The 19336-nt window shown below is 37.6% G+C and overlaps 1 protein-coding gene across 1 annotated transcript; it reads right to left on the reverse strand.

Moving 5' to 3' along the window:
* Positions 1-297: 297 nt before the first annotated feature.
* On the reverse strand, positions 298-16671 carry LOC18445317 (mitochondrial thiamine diphosphate carrier 2). The gene is made up of 8 exons (XM_011629141.3): positions 16636-16671; positions 15831-15973; positions 14132-14248; positions 5131-5242; positions 4414-4541; positions 3100-3252; positions 1237-1386; positions 298-911 (listed from the first exon to the last, which is right to left on the reverse strand). The coding sequence occupies exons 2-8, from the start codon at positions 15945-15947 to the stop codon at positions 693-695; spliced, it is 996 nt and encodes a 331-aa protein (XP_011627443.1). The 5' UTR covers positions 15948-15973; positions 16636-16671; the 3' UTR covers positions 298-692.
* Positions 16672-19336: the final 2665 nt, after the last annotated feature.

The raw sequence follows: 19336 nt of genomic DNA on the forward strand, positions 1-19336 counted from the left end.
TTCTTTTATCATTTTGATGCATATAAAAATTTACTTAAAGAACTTTATCATAATACCTTTGCCAATCCTGACCATTGAATGGTTTAATTTATGTATACAAGTCGGACCAACCGCAACTTCTCCTGCCTCAATCGGTCAATCTGACTAATTCCCCCACCCAAACCCCCCCACCCACCCATGTTTCTTACAACAACGGTTTGGAGAATCCTTGAATCATTGTTCTTGTACATCAAGATCAATGCAAAAATTTTGACAGGGATGAAGAGCCAATATAACAATAAATCTGCTAAAAACATGGAAATAACGTCACTCAAGAGAAATATGAATAAATCCCAATTAAAGATGTTGTACAAATAACTATTACAGTTCCTTCTAGTCATAATCTCTCTCTCTCTCTCTCTCTTTCCCACGTGCGAACGTCACCAAAAGATCTCACATTTTTGTGGTGGGAGAGCCTTCATCTTCCAGAAGCTTCTCTCATGGATTGGTGCTCTAGATACAAAATTACAGATACAATTTTCTCACTAACATGTCAAAATGAAGGAGAACCTTACTCCTCAAAAATGTTCTTAAAAAATGGCTCTCATGTTAAGTGAGAAATAGAACGAAGGCTTAAGAGGCAATGAATGTGAAGAATTGGAGATTTGCATTATAAGGAAAAAAAATGAAATGGCAAAAGAATCAGAGCTATGTCATGTCAAAATGGACTCTAACCAATCTGATGTGTATTCGTACGCCACAAAAGTGACCGCCCCAGCTGGGGCTGCCTTGATAATAGAAGGGACGATGCCTTTGTAAAGACCGGCCCAACCCTCAGCTTGCACTATACCGCGTAAAGCATCCCACATGTTCTTGTATGCATGACTCTCAACCCGGGCTCCATATTTTGGGTGTCTTTGCAGCCCTTCAATCTGTAGTTGAAGGATGAACAAAATTTAATAATTCATGTCAACTGTTGAAATCATTGTGCAATAAGCAACATCAACCAAAAAATTACACACCAATCAACCAAAAAAAAAACAACATTCATGCCTCAAGTGAAAATGCAAATACTTGGGTGTCTTTGGGTCAGTGTGCATGTGAAAAATACAGATCATGAAGGAAGCATATGTACCACACACATGCGCGCACACACATATGCAGAGGAATTGATTGTTGGGCATTACAAAATGGGTTCCTCATTATGGATATGACAGTTAATATAATGGTGTGAAGTAGCAAGAATGGAGAACTGACCTGAAATCTTTTCTTGACTACATCAAGAGGGTGACAGACGGCTTTGGCACACGTCCCAGCTGCTAAGCCACAAAGAAAGAGCTGGAAGCTTGAGAGGCTGTCATCAGATGGGGATCCATTGGGTTGCCCATACCTTAGGTGGTTCCATCCCTGCATAACGCACATAATTAGTAATTTTTTTATGGGGAACCCGTTCACTTATCACAAAAGATTATTACAGTACCCATCTACCTCAATGACCAAAAAGCAATTGATTTTGTTAATAGTCAACATAATTAGATTTTATGATTTTGTTAATAGTCAATGATGCAGAGATTAGGAAAATTCAATATTATAGTGGTATTACTTCTTTCTGTTTATTTTTCTTAAAAATAGAAAGCGCGCTTGGATTAGCTAGGTTAGGTGGGAGAGGCATGAGTTTTTAGTAGGGGCCTGAGTTTTAGTAGGTGCCTGAGTTGTCACCCAGGAAGGCCTATCTATTGGTTTAGGAAATAGCTTATCTTTTAAGATAAGTAGAATTATTTTTTATTATCTTTTAGAAAGAGAAGACAACATGAGGCTTAGAGAGATAGATGGAGATAAAGATTTATGCGAAAGTTAGAGTGAGAGAATAAGGGAAAATGAAAAGTGGTACCTAAGTTAGAGAGAAAGATAGTTTATTTTTTTTACGGGTTTTTATATTTATTTATTTTATATTTCTTTCAAGTGTAGTTAAAGGAGAGATGTCCCTTCATTGTATAGAAGAGATAATTGGATTTGAGTAAAGAACTCGGTCTTGTGAAAAGATCTTTTAGGGTGGACTCCCTTGCAGACTCTGAGAGAGTATACATTCTCTCAAACTTTTATTTTATTTTTATTTTATGATTTGTTAGTATTTCTCCTTGCATCAGTCAACACACCTAGCGTTTACTTAGTTGGCTATTACATATGATAATATTTAGCAGGAACAACTTCTTGACCCAAGAAAGACTCGTAATCTACAGGAATTTGGGGTAAAGGAACACTCCCACATTTAAAATGGGCTTTGCTCACTTAGAATTCCATTGTTAAAACTGAACAGAAGGTACTTCAAGTAAAGAATTTAGAAGTAATCCGATAAGTTGCAGTTGTGAAGATGTGGTATTAATATGGAAAATAAAATGGTTAGAAGGTGGAATTTTTGCAAGTTCTTTAAGAAGCCACGCCTCAAATCAATCAAATAGTAAGGGAAACCCAAGATTTTCGTCTGACATAACAGGCTTAACATATGCTTGACAATTTGAAATTATCTAAGAAAATGAGGATACCAGATACATTATAAGTTTAGGACTCTTTCCAATTTATGGAAACCTAGGCCTTGTAAATTTTTGAAACACAAGACAATTTCTCCAGTTATGGATATATATTCCTACTGTCATCCTTTCCTTTTTTCTTATGTTGCATGGGCACAGGTACATGTGTTAATGTTTGACATAGGTGTCAGATTCCTCATGCCATGAAGAAGAGTGTTCGACAACTCAGCAATATCAAAAGACAACCAAATCCAACAATGTTTTACTCGTAGTCCATTTCATGATGAGGAGCAGGGGATATAGCCAATTACCTTAGTTGGCTGAATACATAGATATTCTGAAAGACACTGACATTTACAAAGTTCACATTTGCCTACTCAGAACCAAAATGAAGATCAAGTCTTGATTAATAAACAAGAAGAAAGAAGTTAAAATTATCTGCATTGATCTGTGTATCGATATGTGTCCAGCACGGAGATGCCATTGAAACAGAAGAATGCATGTAAAATAGCCTTTTTTGTTTTTATTTATGGGGAATGCCCACAAACTTGTCTAAACAGGTGGGAACCTAGGAAATATGTTAGGAAAGTACCTTGGTCCAACGCTTGAATGTATCATAGGTACCAAACTGCAGGCCAGCATAAGGAATAATTTCAACCAATGTGGGGGTCAGTCCAGCATATAGTCCTTGAAACCCACGGGTTTTCAATATGTCAACAAGGGCAGATCTCATGGAAGGATAAACCTAAAAGTTAAAAGAAAACGAGTTTTCAATATATCAACAAGGGCAGATCTCAGGGAAGGATAAACCTAAAAGTTAAAAGAAAATCAAGAAGGTGTTTCAAGGAATATTTTAACCGGCTTTTAAACATAGAGAAGCAAAGAACTAGAAGAAAATCCTAGCGAACAAAATTGAATTGTAGGGACTGCATACTCGAAAAAGACAAGTCATATTTTCATTGCTCAGACAATTCCTTAGGTTCAGATTCCTCATCAATGTACTTTGTGGTTTAGGTTTGACATGTGAATGAGAAATCTAAAACATCAAGAAGAGAATTGGGATTATTTTTCCACTTATACATTGAAAAATATAAAGACTATCCATTAAGTTTATGTTCTGACAAAAACGTGAAAAGAGGACTTCAATACCAAAACTCAGCCCCAACCTCTTGGACACAACATCTATTTACAACTGCAACTTCAGCCCCAACCTCTTGTCCTTTAAAAAATGTCCTTGAAAGTGTAAATTCTGCCAAATGTTTTCGCCATCTTTATAATAACAACCTTATATATAATGCATCTATTTAATTCTATGGTATTTTGTTATTTGGAGAAGATTCTAGTTAGGTTAATCAAAACAACCTTGCAAATAATCATATGAATGTTTCGTTATGGCATATGTGTGAACAACAAAAGCGTCTAGTTCTCATGTAAACTTCCTGAACCTTTTGCTTTCTTTTTATTTATTGTCTTCTCCTTTTCATATAGACAACTTGCTTGGCTTGTAAAAAGAGGAAACGACAGATGACACTTGTTTAGCAATAAAATTTTGGTCTTTCACTACACATTTTAAACAAATTACCAGATCCCTCTGGAAAACACGCATTTCTTTCTCGAAATGTGGCTTATAAATAATCATATATCATTAAACTAGAAGAAATATCATATATCATTAAACTAGAAGAACTATTGGGAAAACTCTAAAAAAATAATACCTTGAAGATGGGCTGTAAAGATGGCGCGGCACAAACAAAATTTTTTAATACCAAACTCTTACAAACCATAGTGGCTTTACACCTCAATTCCTTTTGAAATCTCAAATAATAACATAGCATAAGAAGATCCAGTAGAGACACAGGATTAAAATGTAATTTGAGCATATTATCATGTGGCTTGAATGGAATACCTTTGGCTCGCCTTGTGAAGCTAAAATTGTGCGCAGAAGATCAAATGGATATGTTCCGACTGTTGCTGCACACCCAGCTAAAGCCCCACTTAAATAGGATAGGTAAGGACTCAACTGAATATGGTCCTCTGAAAAAATCAGTGTTAAGGAATTTGTAAGGATAAAGCTGAAGAACAAAATGACCACCATAACAACTTGTGGAGAACATATATTTTGGGGCGGGTGAACTGGGCGTCAATCCCTAAGGCCATAGTGCAAACAACAACAGAAAGACTTCTTCATTCAATATGATACTAATCTTTTACTAAAATCCATTCAATACCATACCTATTAGTAGATACTAAGGGGGACTATGTCATCCATCAAAAAGGAGGGAACATGTTCCAAATAGACCTCTATAGTCTACAAAAGGTACTAGTAAACCAAAAAGAGGCATGGCATTCCACAAAAATCAATTGAATAGTGAACCACTTGCAGCAGATAACTTTGTAGACTAAATGAAAACATGTGTCGATCCTAAGCCTAGTAGAAGCTAACCTAAAGCCAAGAAATGCATATTGTAATAATTAACGAAGGTCCCAAAGTTAAATCTTCTGACATTGTGCGCTAGTGAATGGGAATTCCTTGTTAACCCTATCCTACAGTTCACACCGCCCGCCCCCACTCCCAGCTCACCCCAAAAAAAAAAAAATGCTTTAAGTTCTTCAAAAGGTAAACCTGACTTGGATGATCCAGCTGCAAATGTCTTCAACTTGTGCAACACCGTAAATTGAATCGCTGTATAGGGCATGACCATTAGGAGTGCCGGTACATTTCCCTTCCAAAATCCCTACAATAAAAATTTTTCTTAGATGTTTTATGAGCATCTAAAAGAGTTCATACTTGAAAAAAAATTTTGCTAAAGACAAAACCTTATGTTCATAAACATTTGGGAGGCATTATAACCAAATAAAAAAGGAAACCCCACTGTCAAAATAAATCAAGTCCTTAATAATCAGACCCAGACCTAGACCCAGACCCTGACCAGGTCGAATCAACCTGACCTGACCAGATCCAATCCGGAAATATAACATAACATAATATAGTACAATATAATATAATATGAGAAAATATTTTATTATATCATATAATTAAGGGAAAATATCTCCATATACCCTAATTTGATGTATGATTTCCCAATAGGCCCACAATTTTGAAATGTACCTAGTGGTACCAATTTTCCCCAAAGTCTTTCTACTAAACTGCTAAACCTACTGAACTACATTTTATTACATGTTTCCATCCCAAACAAATTTCAAAATGGCACAACTCTCTTTCGTATTCTCTCTTTCCTCTTTTCCCTCCTCTACAACTCTCTATTTATGCTCTTTCTCTCTCTCTTGCATACTCCCTCTCTTCCTCCAACCTCTCTCTCTCTCTCTCTCTCTCTCTCTCTCTCTCTCTCAATCCAGCAGCCAAAGGGCTCCGGCTCTCCCTCTCACACCTGCTGCCCTAATTTATGCAAAGTAACGGCCATGACCCACACCCATTGCTTGTGTCATGAGGCTTACATAATAAACATAGTCGATATTTGGGTTCGAGGGTTTTAATGACGGGAAAGTCAAATAACAAAATATACACAGTGTGGGTCGTTTTGGGTTTGGGTCCCATTGTAGAGCTGGAAAGCCTGTAAATTAGTGGCCTCTCCCCAATACATGACTGGGTGTATTTCAACCAAGGAAAACATGAGCCAGGCACTCCCATTACTAACACAGCCCCCATCGCCAAACCTCACTTTTATTGTTCTTGGTATTTCATTCTAAGGCTTTCCCTGTTGCTAGAGATTGTTACTTGCCTTAAAAACACAAAGAAATTAATGGGATTTTACCCTTTTCTTTTGTGTTCTTCTTTGGATATTGAAGCTTGAAAGGTTATAACCCCTTTGATTTGGTAATTTTCCCTCTCCCGACGTTGGGTGGAAAGGAGTAAGATCAAAGAATTTTCCCTTTGGCAGTGTTAGTAATGTGAGAGAGAGCCAGAGCCCTTTGGCTGCTGGATTGAGAGAGAGAGAGAGAGAGGATAGGGTAGAGAGGGCGTGAGAGAGAGAGAGAGACAGAGACCGAGGAAAAAGAGCAAAGAGAGAGTGACAAAGAGGGAAAAGAGGAAAACAAGAGTGAGAAAGAGAGCCCATGCCATTTTCAAATTTGTTTGGAACGGAAACATGCAATAAAACATGGTTCAATGGGTTTAGGGGGCTGGTAGAAAGACTTTTGGGATAATTGATACTGCTAGATACATTTCAAATTTGTGGATCTATTGGGAAATCATACACCAAATTAATTAGGGTGTATGGAGATATTTTCCCTATAATTAATATAATATTATTTTCAACCTAGACCCTAGAAAACCCAGCAGGCCAAGTAAAGTCAATCAGGACCGTGGTTGGCCCAACTCATTTACAGTCATAATATCCATCTATTGGATAGAACTCTTAAGATGGCTACCGCCACCAGAGCTAATCCCCTCTTGTAGACATGTTTTCCAAACCAATACCAATTTGTAACAGCAGTGAAACATCAAATTTCAGGGACACCTAACAAACCTACAAGGAATTCCAACATTGCATATCCCTAAAGTAGACATTAAGACCGCAACTCTCAGATTATTCCGGTTACACCTTCCTTTGCAAAAACACGCGATCTCGAGTAACCTCTCAGCTGACATGTTGGAGGGATGTTTGCAGTCAAGTACACCCATACGACTGTACCATATTTCTTTGAACGCATTATGTAAAGGAAAAGTATACAAAGGGACCATTTACTTTTGATACAGGGAGGTTACAATCACTCATATCCATCAGATTTCAAATCAAATGGTTGTATGAGTGTCATTGCCTAGACTCAAAATTAAAAAAAAAAAAAATTCTCAAACTTTGTGACACACCCCAAGCTATCCAATTTGGCATTTAATTGTTAGAAATAATTGTGACCTCCTTGTACCAAAGATAAACAGTCTCACAGTATACAATCCCCTATGTAAAACCGGTGGGCATTTTTCTATACGCTCAGCCCATCTGAGTTCATCACTGGAGTCTCCCTCCATAATAATTGAATTCATGAGGGTCCAAATTCCAACCATCTAGCAGTTGAACCCAGAACTCTGCTTCGCTCAGACTACCACTTGTGATTGGACCCGAAAAGATTTTCAATTTCTGCCCCTGGCAGTCCTATACAGATCCTCCAATACCAATGAGATGTTGCTTGCTAAGAATCCCAAAAAAGGCCAACAAGCCTTTTTTCTTCCCCGCGGCCGCAATGCTCTTACGACTAGATCTTGAACATAGAGCTGTCAGACTGAATCTGATTGGGGATCTGCTCCCCTTGCTACTTCCATCAAAATTTAACTGTATTACAGCAACAAGGGACTGAGGCCATTCCGTTGCCTTATTGGTTTTTGAATAACTTAGAATACACAATCTGGTACCATCGGTTCACAAAATCACCCCAAGAATAGCATTTGAACTCTTTGTAATTCTCACCCAAGAAACAATAAATTTCATTGGGTTTTCATTAGCCCTCTCTATCTCTCTCTCCCTCCTTTTTTTTGGGTGAAGCATCTCCCATTCCTCTGTAACCACAGTACGGCTAGTATCGTCACAGGCCACAAGATTAATCCTTTTTCAGCAACAATGGAATGAATTACATTTAAGAGTGTTCTAAGTTCTATTTGATGATGGCTGTACCATGTACCAAACTTCATCAATGCAAAAAGCCCACATCCTAGTAACCCAGGTGAAAATGTAAAACAGGTGGCGAACTGTTTCTCCATCCTTCTTGCACATTAGACACATTTTAGGTATGGTCTCTCTCTGCTTATCAAATGATTGACAGTCAGAACCCCATCAAGGGTCACGTTGGATGCAAACGCTTGGTTCTTGACAGGCCCAGGGGTAATCCACTCCATTTGCAAATTCCTCACTGAACACCATGTTATGGCTCGATACATTGATTTGACAGAAAATTCTCATTTGGGAACTGGGGACCACATAATTGATCTTCTCCGCAAGCATGAAGAACATCCCATGTAACTCTCTCAGCAAGTTCTTCAATTTTTCCATTTTTTTTCTCTTTAAGGCAGTGTTACATGGACACTGACACAATGTCATTGTCTAATGCATGTCTGAAGTGCTTAGTTCTTCAGCTTAAGATGCTAATACAGCAAAACACCTATGCACAAGCATTAATTTGAATAAAATAATGAAGGTTTTACATGTATAATATATTTCTTCGCTTGTTACATATAAGTTGAAGTGGCAGTGACAGCAGTGACTTCTCCAGCACTGGACCTCCAAGACATCCTTAGATTGAGCTCAACTATGAATTCTACATAACTTTTTTTATTCATTACAGTGTCCCTACATGTCGATATGCGTCAACACACAACACAAGGCTGTCGCGTAATACTGCTTTATGGGTCTTCTAAATGCAGGGATTAGGCTGTTTCAAATCGATTCCTTCACTAACTCCAGCTTTCCTCTCAACCCCATGGCTGTTATTCCTATGGCATGCTGCAGTGGCTGCTACACTGGGTGGTGTGGATTGTGAGAAAAATAATAATTTTTGAAGGAAGGAAAACACCAAAACAAGCCCTAAAGGACCATACCAAAGCTTTGGTCATCTTTAGGCAAAAAACACCAAAATGTACGAAACTCGTGCCACCACTGACGTCCTCAACAACTGGGAAGCAACGCTTAATGCAAGACAACCCACTATATCTCGATCATCACCATGGAGACTACCCAAAGAAGGCCATATCAAACTGAGTTTTGATGGTTGCTTGCTCGGCAACCCCAGCCCCATCGGATTTGGTGGTCTGTACAAGAAACACCATTTCCTTCTCGGAATTCATCGGTCAAGTTGACTCCACGATCTCCAGTAACTGAAGGTGACTCCAAGAATATCATATCCAAGGTGTCGAGATCATCAACTTGCCCATGGTGGCTCGAGCATCTTTTTGAACAAATATTCCATCTATGCAAGCATATGCATACTAGTTTTGTCACACGTGGCGTGAAGCAAATTGAAGCTGAAACTCTAGCCAAAGATAGTGCTGCATTAGGGGATGAGAATGGGACCATTTGGGTTTGAGTGTGGGTCCCACTTTCAGACTTTGTGTATTTACTTTTCTTCTCGCCTCTGCCCAGAAGCAATGCGATAACTCTGATGTATAGAGCATCTTTAGTGTACACCACTTTTTGTGAGGTATAGAGAGCCTGACTTGTGGGACGCAATCTTTAATCGTTGCTTACAATGATCTACACCTAACAAAGTCAACCTTTACTTCAAAAGAAGATCAGCCACTAATATCTCCATGTTCTGGGTCAATACAAATAGCTCAAGGAAGTGAATACTTAGGATTGTTCCCCTAGCCATGTATCTGTCCAAATCTAGTTTTCTACCCATTTCCAATCTGAATTCTGATCTTGCTAATGAAGGTGGATCGACATTCATTAATTCCTCTCCATCCTCACAAGTCACCTCCCTAGTATGGTTTCACAAACCATCCTGAGTTATTTCTCCAATATTTTGCTCTATATTACTTGTTTCCATGTGAAACCATCCTGAGTTATTTCTCAAATATTTTGCTCTATATTACTTGTTTCCAAAGGTGGTTCATTGAGTGTGAAACCACCAGCATCATTTTGCTAGCACTGTCGGATTCATTCCTTTGATAATTCAGATTTCTCGCCCCCATTTGTTCGTCAAATTGCACAAACAGCCCCACCTCACCAAATGGAATCTTTGTTCCTCAATGGAGTCCCCTCTTCCTCAAAAGCTTTTAAATTAGTTTTGCTACTAAAGAAGGTACGTCAAAAAGGACAAATAATAAATAGGCAACTTTGAGTGGCTACATTTTCTGAGGGTAATGCGCCCTCCCATAGACAAAAACCTAGCCTTCCAAGATGCTCTCTGAAATCTTTCAGTGACTCCTTCCCTCTTTGCTTCGGCTGGCTCACGTTTGCACAATGGCAATAGAAGGCATTTTTTTTGTAACTTATCCGTCCTACTGTAAACATTTTTTTTTTATATGTTGACTGTGCATTGAGTAAGGATGCAGTACAACATACAAAAAATGGGCTACCGCAGAATGGGAGCTCTATACCAAAAAATAGGCAACCCACAAAATGGGTGCGCTGCACAAAGCCACCAAGTTGGTGGCATTAGTCAAAAAATGCTATACAAAGCATGGAGAACAAAAAGCAAGAGACAAGGGCAGGCTGCAGACAGAGATGTCAGACATGTTCACTCTAACCTCATGCCATGGTACAATTGGGTAACACGATCAGGCCATGGTGCTCGATCTCTGCTCGAACTCAAAACCATTGCCTTTATCTCTACTTCCTTTATCTCTACTTCTTGGAAGAGCATTTCTAACCCATCGACTTTCCTGAGTTATTAATATCGATCATAAACAATCAAAGTCTTACTCTACCTTTGAGGCATTTTCTAAAATATTTTATGATCACAGCTTCGGATTGCTCTCTGTCATTGATACTTGAAATGTTTTCAGAGACAATGACGATCTGAATAAAGATGCTTCAACCTTCCGCCATTGGCTGTGGTATGGAAGGACTTAGTGAAGAGATTCCCATGCATCTACCATGTAATCCATGATCTTTGATGCCAAAAGATTTCCTCCATTCTTAAACAATACTATGCAAAGCTCCAAGCTTTGTTTGAACTCCTCAGAGGTCAGCTCCATTCATCGTCTATTTTATGTAATTGAACTATTTTCTCCAGCAAGATGGTGATTTCGTGGCTTTAATATTTCCAAAATACCATTTATTCCAAGCTTTCAGTCTATGCATCAACATCAGCAGTTTTCACATATTTTAGCCTGCCCATCCCTCTACCTCAAAGGACAACCATCAATCATCAAGTAAAATTGGACGTTGCTTGTTCTCCAACCACAATAACTCAACTTAACGGTCGTAGGTATTCAGCAATATTGAAAGGTGATCACAGACTGGTTAGGAGAGAATGTCTCTGGGAATTTGTCCTGTAGGGGGCTTAGTGGAATGGAGACATACTATCCAATTCGATCCAAAAATATCCCGTTTTTGGGTCTATTTACTCCATATACTGCTGAGACAGACCACTGAAGATTATTTTCAAGACCTTGAAACAACAATGAGATGGGTTGATGGACCAATTTGCTCTAAACCTCTGTTTACAATTGAGGGTGGTGACCAGATGCCGGCCGAGGCTCATTAGCTGGTTTTGCGCACCAGCAAGTTGGTCTCCATCCCCATACTGATCAATAACCTTTAACTATGGTTCTTGCATTTTTATGTCAAGCAGTATTAGCACCGCAGGTTTGTATTTCCTTTCAAAACACTTAAAACTTCTATTTTCTTTGGGGTCTCCAGACCCCTGACGAATCTATTGTGACTGTATGCCTCTTCTAACAAGACTTCTTCCTCACAACTGCTGCTCGAACATAAGTCCATTCCTGTCGCAGTTGATTTCATATGTGCGATTCTTCAATTCTCTGCTTACTTTGCCTTTACCTTGCCATCGTTGGCACTTTGCTGCTAAACCTTTTCCGATACATCTTCTCTTTTCCCACATGGTTTGAAATGCCTCTACGATATCATCCATTGTACCATCATACAGCAGATGCATAGCATGTAGCATGTTCTTCAATTGGATCAACACCTTTCAATCTAGATAAAAATTTTTCATCCAAATGGATTTTCAATGCCCCATCAGCCCCACCTATCCTTTTATCCATTCCAACAAGTTAGAATGTCCCTGACACGCTTTCACATCAGTTCTAGTTTTAATGAAAAAATACAAAGGAAGGGAAAACAAAAGGGTGCATTGTGTGTGTGTGCGTGGCATATAATGCAGAAACCTACCACTCTTTTTGGCATGTAAGTTGGCTAGCATGAAGTAACGAGAGGCCAAAGCCAAAGGAAAACAGAGTTAGGTTAGGAACTCATCCGATAAACGAACACTAATGTTAGGTTTGTTGGATGTCTTTTGGTAGCACTCAATAGTGAAGCCAAAGAACAACACCTACCTTACTTCCATAATCATGGTGTGCATGAGTTGGTTTACGTGAAGCCAATACATGCCAAAGCCAATATCTAATCAGGTTTCATAACTGTCACCTTAGTAATATGAGACTAGGGCTGGCAACAGGCCTGGACCTAGGCCAAACCAGGCATTGGCCCGGCCCTGATCCCTATAGTGTCGGCCTGCCCTACTGGGCCGAAGAGGCCCTAGCCCTGGCCTTGTTAGGGCTAGGCAAAGCCACACACAATCAAAGGAAAACAAATGATAGGCTGGTCTGAACCGGGCTGGCCCTGTCATGCCCTGACCCCATGCCTGGCCATTGGGCCCTAGAGCCACTTTTTCTGGCCTAGGCCCTAGTCTTTTAGGGCCAGGCCAGGCTGGGTCACCTGGCCTATTTCCAGCACACTTATCTTTCCTCCAGTGAGGAGTTGGGACAGTTTCAATAGGGTAGTATGGCATATTATAACTACAGGAGCAACATTGGAAATGTACATTTCAAATAGTAGTAATACTTAATATTGAAAATGTAAACTTCATCTCGTAGGAATAGTTTAGCCTCCACTATTAGAATCATAGGACATTTTAGCCTTGTGGTTGTGTTATTTTTACATACATGTACATTTTGATGAAAAAACAATAATATATATGCGCATTTTATTTCCCATTGTGCTCAATTGGTTACAAACAAAGAAAGTTTTTGGTTGAGACTTAGAGCAGTTTGCAGGAGTTGGGTATAAATTAGGGACTTGTACAGTTATGCATGGAGAAATAACAACTTAGATTTCTCATTCTGCCCGAGTCCATCAAAACCATGTTGGGTTATGCAACAATGCTCTTTTTGGTTGTGAGCATTGTTGTTGGGTTTTAATTTAGGATCTCCTGAAGTTCTGCATGATGACACTACAAGTGAGACATAGATTGCATCTAATCTGAATGTCGTGAGTGCACAAAAAGAAATTAAGCTAATTGCCACATAATTAGCATGGCATTGGCGTAGGAATTTATGTCTCCCACATGCATCATCATAGCTTCAGCTGGAAGATTTCCAATTGGAAGGAAATATCATAGTTTGACATGGATTTCTTGCTGAATCACATTTTGAAAAGGGATATTTATCAAAATACACATAACAAATCAACTATTTAACATTTACACATATCTTTTGATTTAATTTCAAAATACCCATCAAAATACACATAACCATGAGTTGGAATAGTTCAAAAAGGATAAACTGTTGCATTATTGAAAAATTAGGTATATTTTGATTTTGATAATTTCCCTTTAAAAATTAATTAGTTGGACAACGCCAATTGACTAGATACAGGATAAATTTGGGGGGAAGTACAAAGCGCATCACTCTATAATTTGCATGTTTTGTACAAATGTTAATGTAGCAAGGAGAGACAGTCATTTTATACAGAGCGTCAATGTGAATGTTTTATACGGAGGAGGTAAAGTGCAAGTATTTCATTGTATCATATTTGAGGAGAACAAATAATCTAAATTTAATAGTTAAAGAATCCAAATAAATGTGCAGTTCAGCTCGAGTGCAAAGTAATGCACAAACACAACTTCAGAACCTACAAAAATAAAATAATTTAAATAGAATAGTTAACAGTAAGATAATATTAAAGCATTATAAATCGTTTCAAACATACTCGTAGTCTTTCCTCTCTATAGATGTCTTTAGTCGCTTGCAAGATCCCTGTATATTTTGATGGTCCATACACTCCTCCGTGAGGTAAAGCCCAAGAGGATGTAGGCTCCAATTGGACCTGGCAATTACATAAGAAGCAACGAACCCCATCAATCTTGCATATATGGAACATGATAGACTAAATGCAAATCCCGATAAATTAAAATCAATCAATGAAACATAACATCTTGATCTCGATGGTGATACAAGGATTAGCTACTAGAAAAAATACATGATCACTTGTGACAGATTGTTTCTTTTCTAATAACATGTAGACATCACTTGTGACAACCGATCCCACTCCCGGCATATCCTTTTTCTCGAATCAGGTTCCCGCATCATACCGAGGAGCGGTAGCGGTGAGGGCAACAAATCCGCTTCGCTGCTCCTCTTTTTCCTTTTTTGTGAATACCCTGTTATGTAGTAAGTCAAGCCCCTATAGTAGGATGTCATTTTGGTCCGTGGTTCGATCTAGCAACGCATTCAATCTGTGGCACTGGACTGGTTCAGCTGGGCTTTCCCAGTGTCCCTTCGCTGCGGGTGCTAGCTACTGACTGGCACCTACCGCTTAATTCCCCGCTGCTGGAGAATGAAACGGGACCTATGTGAAATCCTTGTAATTACATGTGGAGTATCTCTCCCTAGTCCCTTGTACTACAGTTTGTCGGAAAGCTGCTTCATGCAAAATAACTGGTGATAATAATCAAGGACCTCAAAATGTATTGACTGCATTTATGATTGGATTACACTGAGGATGGTAACTCCAGGATAGAGATTTCTGAACATGAAGGACATAACTGATATCAACCATATTTACAAGGGTATTAGTCAGATGTCGAGCTGTAGAGAGAAGATTCAGCAAGGAGATGCTACAATTAAGTATAATTAGTTACTCAGAGAACAGAATCCAACATTTGGGAACCACTTCATTAAGGGCAAATAACTTTACAAACCAGAACATAGGTGAAAAGATTTGCAGCAGATCATGAATGGAAAAGCAGGAGATGTGCTAGCTCAAAATCTAAATTTGTATTGCTTGATCAAATTTATCATCTATATTCTCATTGTACAAAAAGGCTACTATTGTGGGGTTTTGTAAAATATGGTCAAACGTATTATTATGCTTTTCATATCAAAGAAAATGAGCATTTGTATCTTTTGAATGTTTTGATGACTGTACAATAGATTCAAAAAAATGGAGACTGTATAATAGTCGTATGAATTGTATCTCAAACTTCCATGCCATGAAATCATGATGCAAGATATCATATAATAGTTTCCAGCGCAAGTAGCAGCTTAAATAAGCCCCCATCAGTCCATCATAACTTAACAAAACATTGAACAAAATGAGAAACGGACCAAGAATGATGGGGAGCAAAAGCACAAACACTTTTTATATATTAATTTAGTGTCACCATTTCTTCAAAAAAAGGGTAAAAAAAATTCATATGTGATGCTCCCCATTGCTAAGTAAAACATTGCACCTTCCCATTCTCTCCTTTAATTGAAAACCTAAATTTTGTGATGTGTGTGCTCCAAACTTCCAACCACAATTCTATATTTCATGGTTAATGAGGTTAAAATTCTAAAAATGCAGAATCAACTTAGACCAACCATTCAAGAAAAAGAAGAAGGAAAACAAAATAAACACAAAAACTCACTTGAAACCGAATCTTGATGACATCAAGAGGTGATGTTATAGTGCGAGAAATGCCACCAGCTATTGCACCAGCAGTCGCATCTATAAAAGCACGTTTCAGCTGCCCAGGCTCTTCCATAACCCAATGAACCTTCAATTTAAACCCTAGTTCACCCAACAAATGAATCAATACCCTCAAATTAAATCCTAATTCACCCAACAAATGAATCAATACCCCCGAATTAAATCCTAATTCACCCAACAAATTAACAGATAAAGCAAACAAATGAATTAGTGCAAATGCTGAAAGCAGCCATTAAAACTGATATTAAAAGTAAATTGAAAACTAAACAACCATTCCATCGGTTGCTGAAGTAAACAAATCCATTACCAAACAAGGGAAATATGGAATAGAAACAATAATACGATGCCAAAGGAAAGAAATCTAAAGCCTCTGAAACAATCAGAAAATATAGAACTTCACTAACCTCAGGTAAAATAAATAAAAAACATACGAAATGGATCATCATAAAAGACTCATTCCAAGAACAAAATAACCAAAACAAGGAATAAAATTTCAAGTCAATCTCTATTTTCAACTGGTCTGCCTCAAACTAGAAGGAAAATAGACCAATGAAATATCAGAAAAATAAATAAATAAATAAATAAAAATAATAATCTCTCAATAGAACAAAACTTGAGCAACTAAAATTCCTAATCTGTAGTAATAAATCCAAACAGCTTACAATCCCAGTTTAGAAAGATGTTGCAAAAAGAGAAGCAAACAAAAACACAGTTGCATAGGAAGAAAAGAAAGTTCGGTGTACCTTTGAATTCGAAAAGAATTAGACCGCCATTGTCATGAAGGGAATGCCTAGGGTTTCCGTCTTTTCATATAAATTCGACAATGGCGCTGAACCGTTGAAAATCAGTGTTAATTATGTAATTAATATTTTTTATCTGTCGCATAATTAAAGCATAAAGGAAGGGGCCTCAAAAGAGGGGTTCTGGACGGTCCATAGCGGCGTATTTCGGGTTTGGGAAAGGGTCAAAATTAGTCATGCAGTTTGTTTTTAAGGAGTACAGTGGTCTGCCTTTCTTCAAACGGGGAATTGAAAGAATATGCAATTTTCGTAAAGGGTGCGCAACCCGGGCCCCGGTACCCGGCCTAGGTTGTCCTGATCCTGGCTCAATCCACAGGCTCATCTTGGCTCGGTTTGAACCGGGCTAGGGCCAGCTCTAGACAGGGCCTCTTCTGCCTAGGCCCTATAAGGACTAGGGCAAGGCTGAGCCTTGGCCCCGCATGTTCAAGCCCTAATCGAGTTGGGCGTGACCCTGGTCTTGGCGTAGGATGTTTATTATTTTTTTATTTTTTAAAATTCATAAAAAACTAACAAATAGATAAAAAGCATGAACCATGACCCATTCCAAGCGCGGCCTGAGCACAAAACCATCTCTAAGGGCAAGCTTACTTGCCCAAGTAGAGCTGTTCCGGTCCATGTCAGATGGTTCAGCCCATTGCCAGCCCTCATTTGGGGTATTTAGTCAAGGGTATAACATCGAAATATGGAAGACTTTCGATTCGTGATTATAAATGGTTTGAAAATTAACACTAGGAATCAGCTCTAGGTTTTAATTGGTTTGTTGTTGACATTGGAAGTGCTACATCTTAAAAACTATTTATTTATCTATAAAAAAAAACATAATATTAATATAGGAAAGAAAATGAATTTACTGCTAACATACAAAAAAAAAATAGAAAATAATATTCATAAAACTGCTTATTTATCCATTAAAAAACAATTCCTACCATTTATTTATCCCTAAAAAAAGGTAAACTATTAACACTGATGAAAGAAAATGAATTTACCGCTGACTTACCCAAAAAAATGTAGAAAATTAACGCTATAAAACCACTTATTTATCGATAAAAAATGGTAGAATATTGACACTAACGAAAAAAAAAATGAATTTGTTGCTGACTTACCAGAAGAAGGTGTAAATTAATAATGATAAAAGATAATGAATTTAAAGCAATTTTGGGCCCCCAATACCTTCACAAAATATTCCTATGATCCCTTTTTTTTAGACTTAGGTGCAGAGTTTTTCACAACCAAAAGTCTCCTAAGTTTCTAAGAGCTAAAATTGTAGACCATCATGACGGTGAGCAGTGGCCGTAGGACTATTTTGTGCATTTGTATTCACGGCCAATACACTTCGTGGGACTTGAACTTTTCTAAGATTATTTTTAATTACATCATTTAAGCGACAATAAAATTTCGAAGTCTTATAACCTACCAGATTTGACAATGGATTACTCATAATCAATATTAGAAAAAAAATAGAATGAGGAATAGACTAAAGTTTTTTTTTTTTTTGGTTTTTTTGTTTTCTTCATTTTAATTTTTACTTAAAAGAAAAAGTTTATATAAGTGCAAGGCTCTAAACAATCAAATTAAAGCACACCTCAATAATTTCATTAGAATAAGTTGTTTCAATGCCCAAAAATCTTCAAATATCATATCGGTCTCAAGATGCATGGACATGAGAAAAAATGGATTTCAAGTTTTGGAAATAGGATTTCAAGTTTTGGAAATAGTGCATCTTATAATACATTTTTTTAGTGTCAAATTTCAATATTTTTAAATGTTCATAGTTCTGCTCGATCTATACTATTTTGAAACTTTAAATTTTATAATTAGAGATGAAAATAAATCTCAGAACATCACAAAGATTTTCAGTATTGAAACAAAATCTTTTGACATTATTTGAAGGTGCGCCTTAATTTGATTGTTTAGATCCTCGATCTTATATGAACCACATACTTACTTAAATGATACTACTCATAATACTTGTGCTGCACGTAGGAATGAAATAAGCAATCACATAAATGATTGTGTAAATGTGCGATTAAGAGTACATAGAAAGACAATGAAATTTATGATATCAAAGTTTTAAAAGAACAACTTAGAACTACAAATTCCCAAATTAATTTGAATTTCCATACCACCAAATATTTGAACTAAATATTAAGTAAATTGAATGTTTGAACATTTTCAGGATTGTTCAAAATTATTACTTAAAAATGTCATGCCCACAGGCATACCAAGGCTGCACACAGATATGCGTATGCATGTACATGGCCGACGCATACCTAGCATATAAACATGCATATGTTTTATGTATGGACATGAATTGCTAGTTTCTCTAGTAAGCATATAGATAGAATTTTAATGTCGTAAGCATATGCGTCATAAAAACAAACTTTTACTTCATTTCTCCCTATTTTCCATGTCAATTCGGTTCTCATTGTAATTGTTAGATTTTCTAGTAACATATATTCCTAGGCCAAATTTAGGTGTTATTTTTAGTTGGGATATATTTCACAATGCTACAAAAGCTTGGTTTTTTAGTTATTTTGAGACATGCAATGCGTAAAATAGTCTTCTCACAATGCTGCAAAAGTTTGGATTGCCTTAATACTTTCCTATGCTTCTTTGCTTTCCATTAATATCATAGAGGTGGAGA

This window comes from Amborella trichopoda, chromosome 2 (assembly GCF_054954075.1).
Source record: "Amborella trichopoda isolate Santa Cruz 75 chromosome 2, AtrichopodaSantaCruz75HAP2 v2.0, whole genome shotgun sequence".
Classification (NCBI taxonomy): Eukaryota; Viridiplantae; Streptophyta; class Magnoliopsida; order Amborellales; family Amborellaceae; genus Amborella; species Amborella trichopoda.

Excerpts from the sequence above, each read along its gene's own strand:
- LOC18445317 (XM_011629141.3), bottom strand. The coding sequence starts at position 15,947 with ATGGAAGAGCCTGGGCAGCTGAAACGTGCTTTTATAGATGCGACTGCT. Across the intron at positions 14,249-15,830 it reads TCATCAAGATTCGGTTTCAA|GTCCAATTGGAGCCTACATC; the intron begins GTGAGTTTTTGT and ends TGTAATTGCCAG. Across the intron at positions 4,542-5,130 it reads AGCTGGATCATCCAAGTCAG|AGGACCATATTCAGTTGAGT; the intron begins GTTTACCTTTTG and ends TGATTTTTTCAG.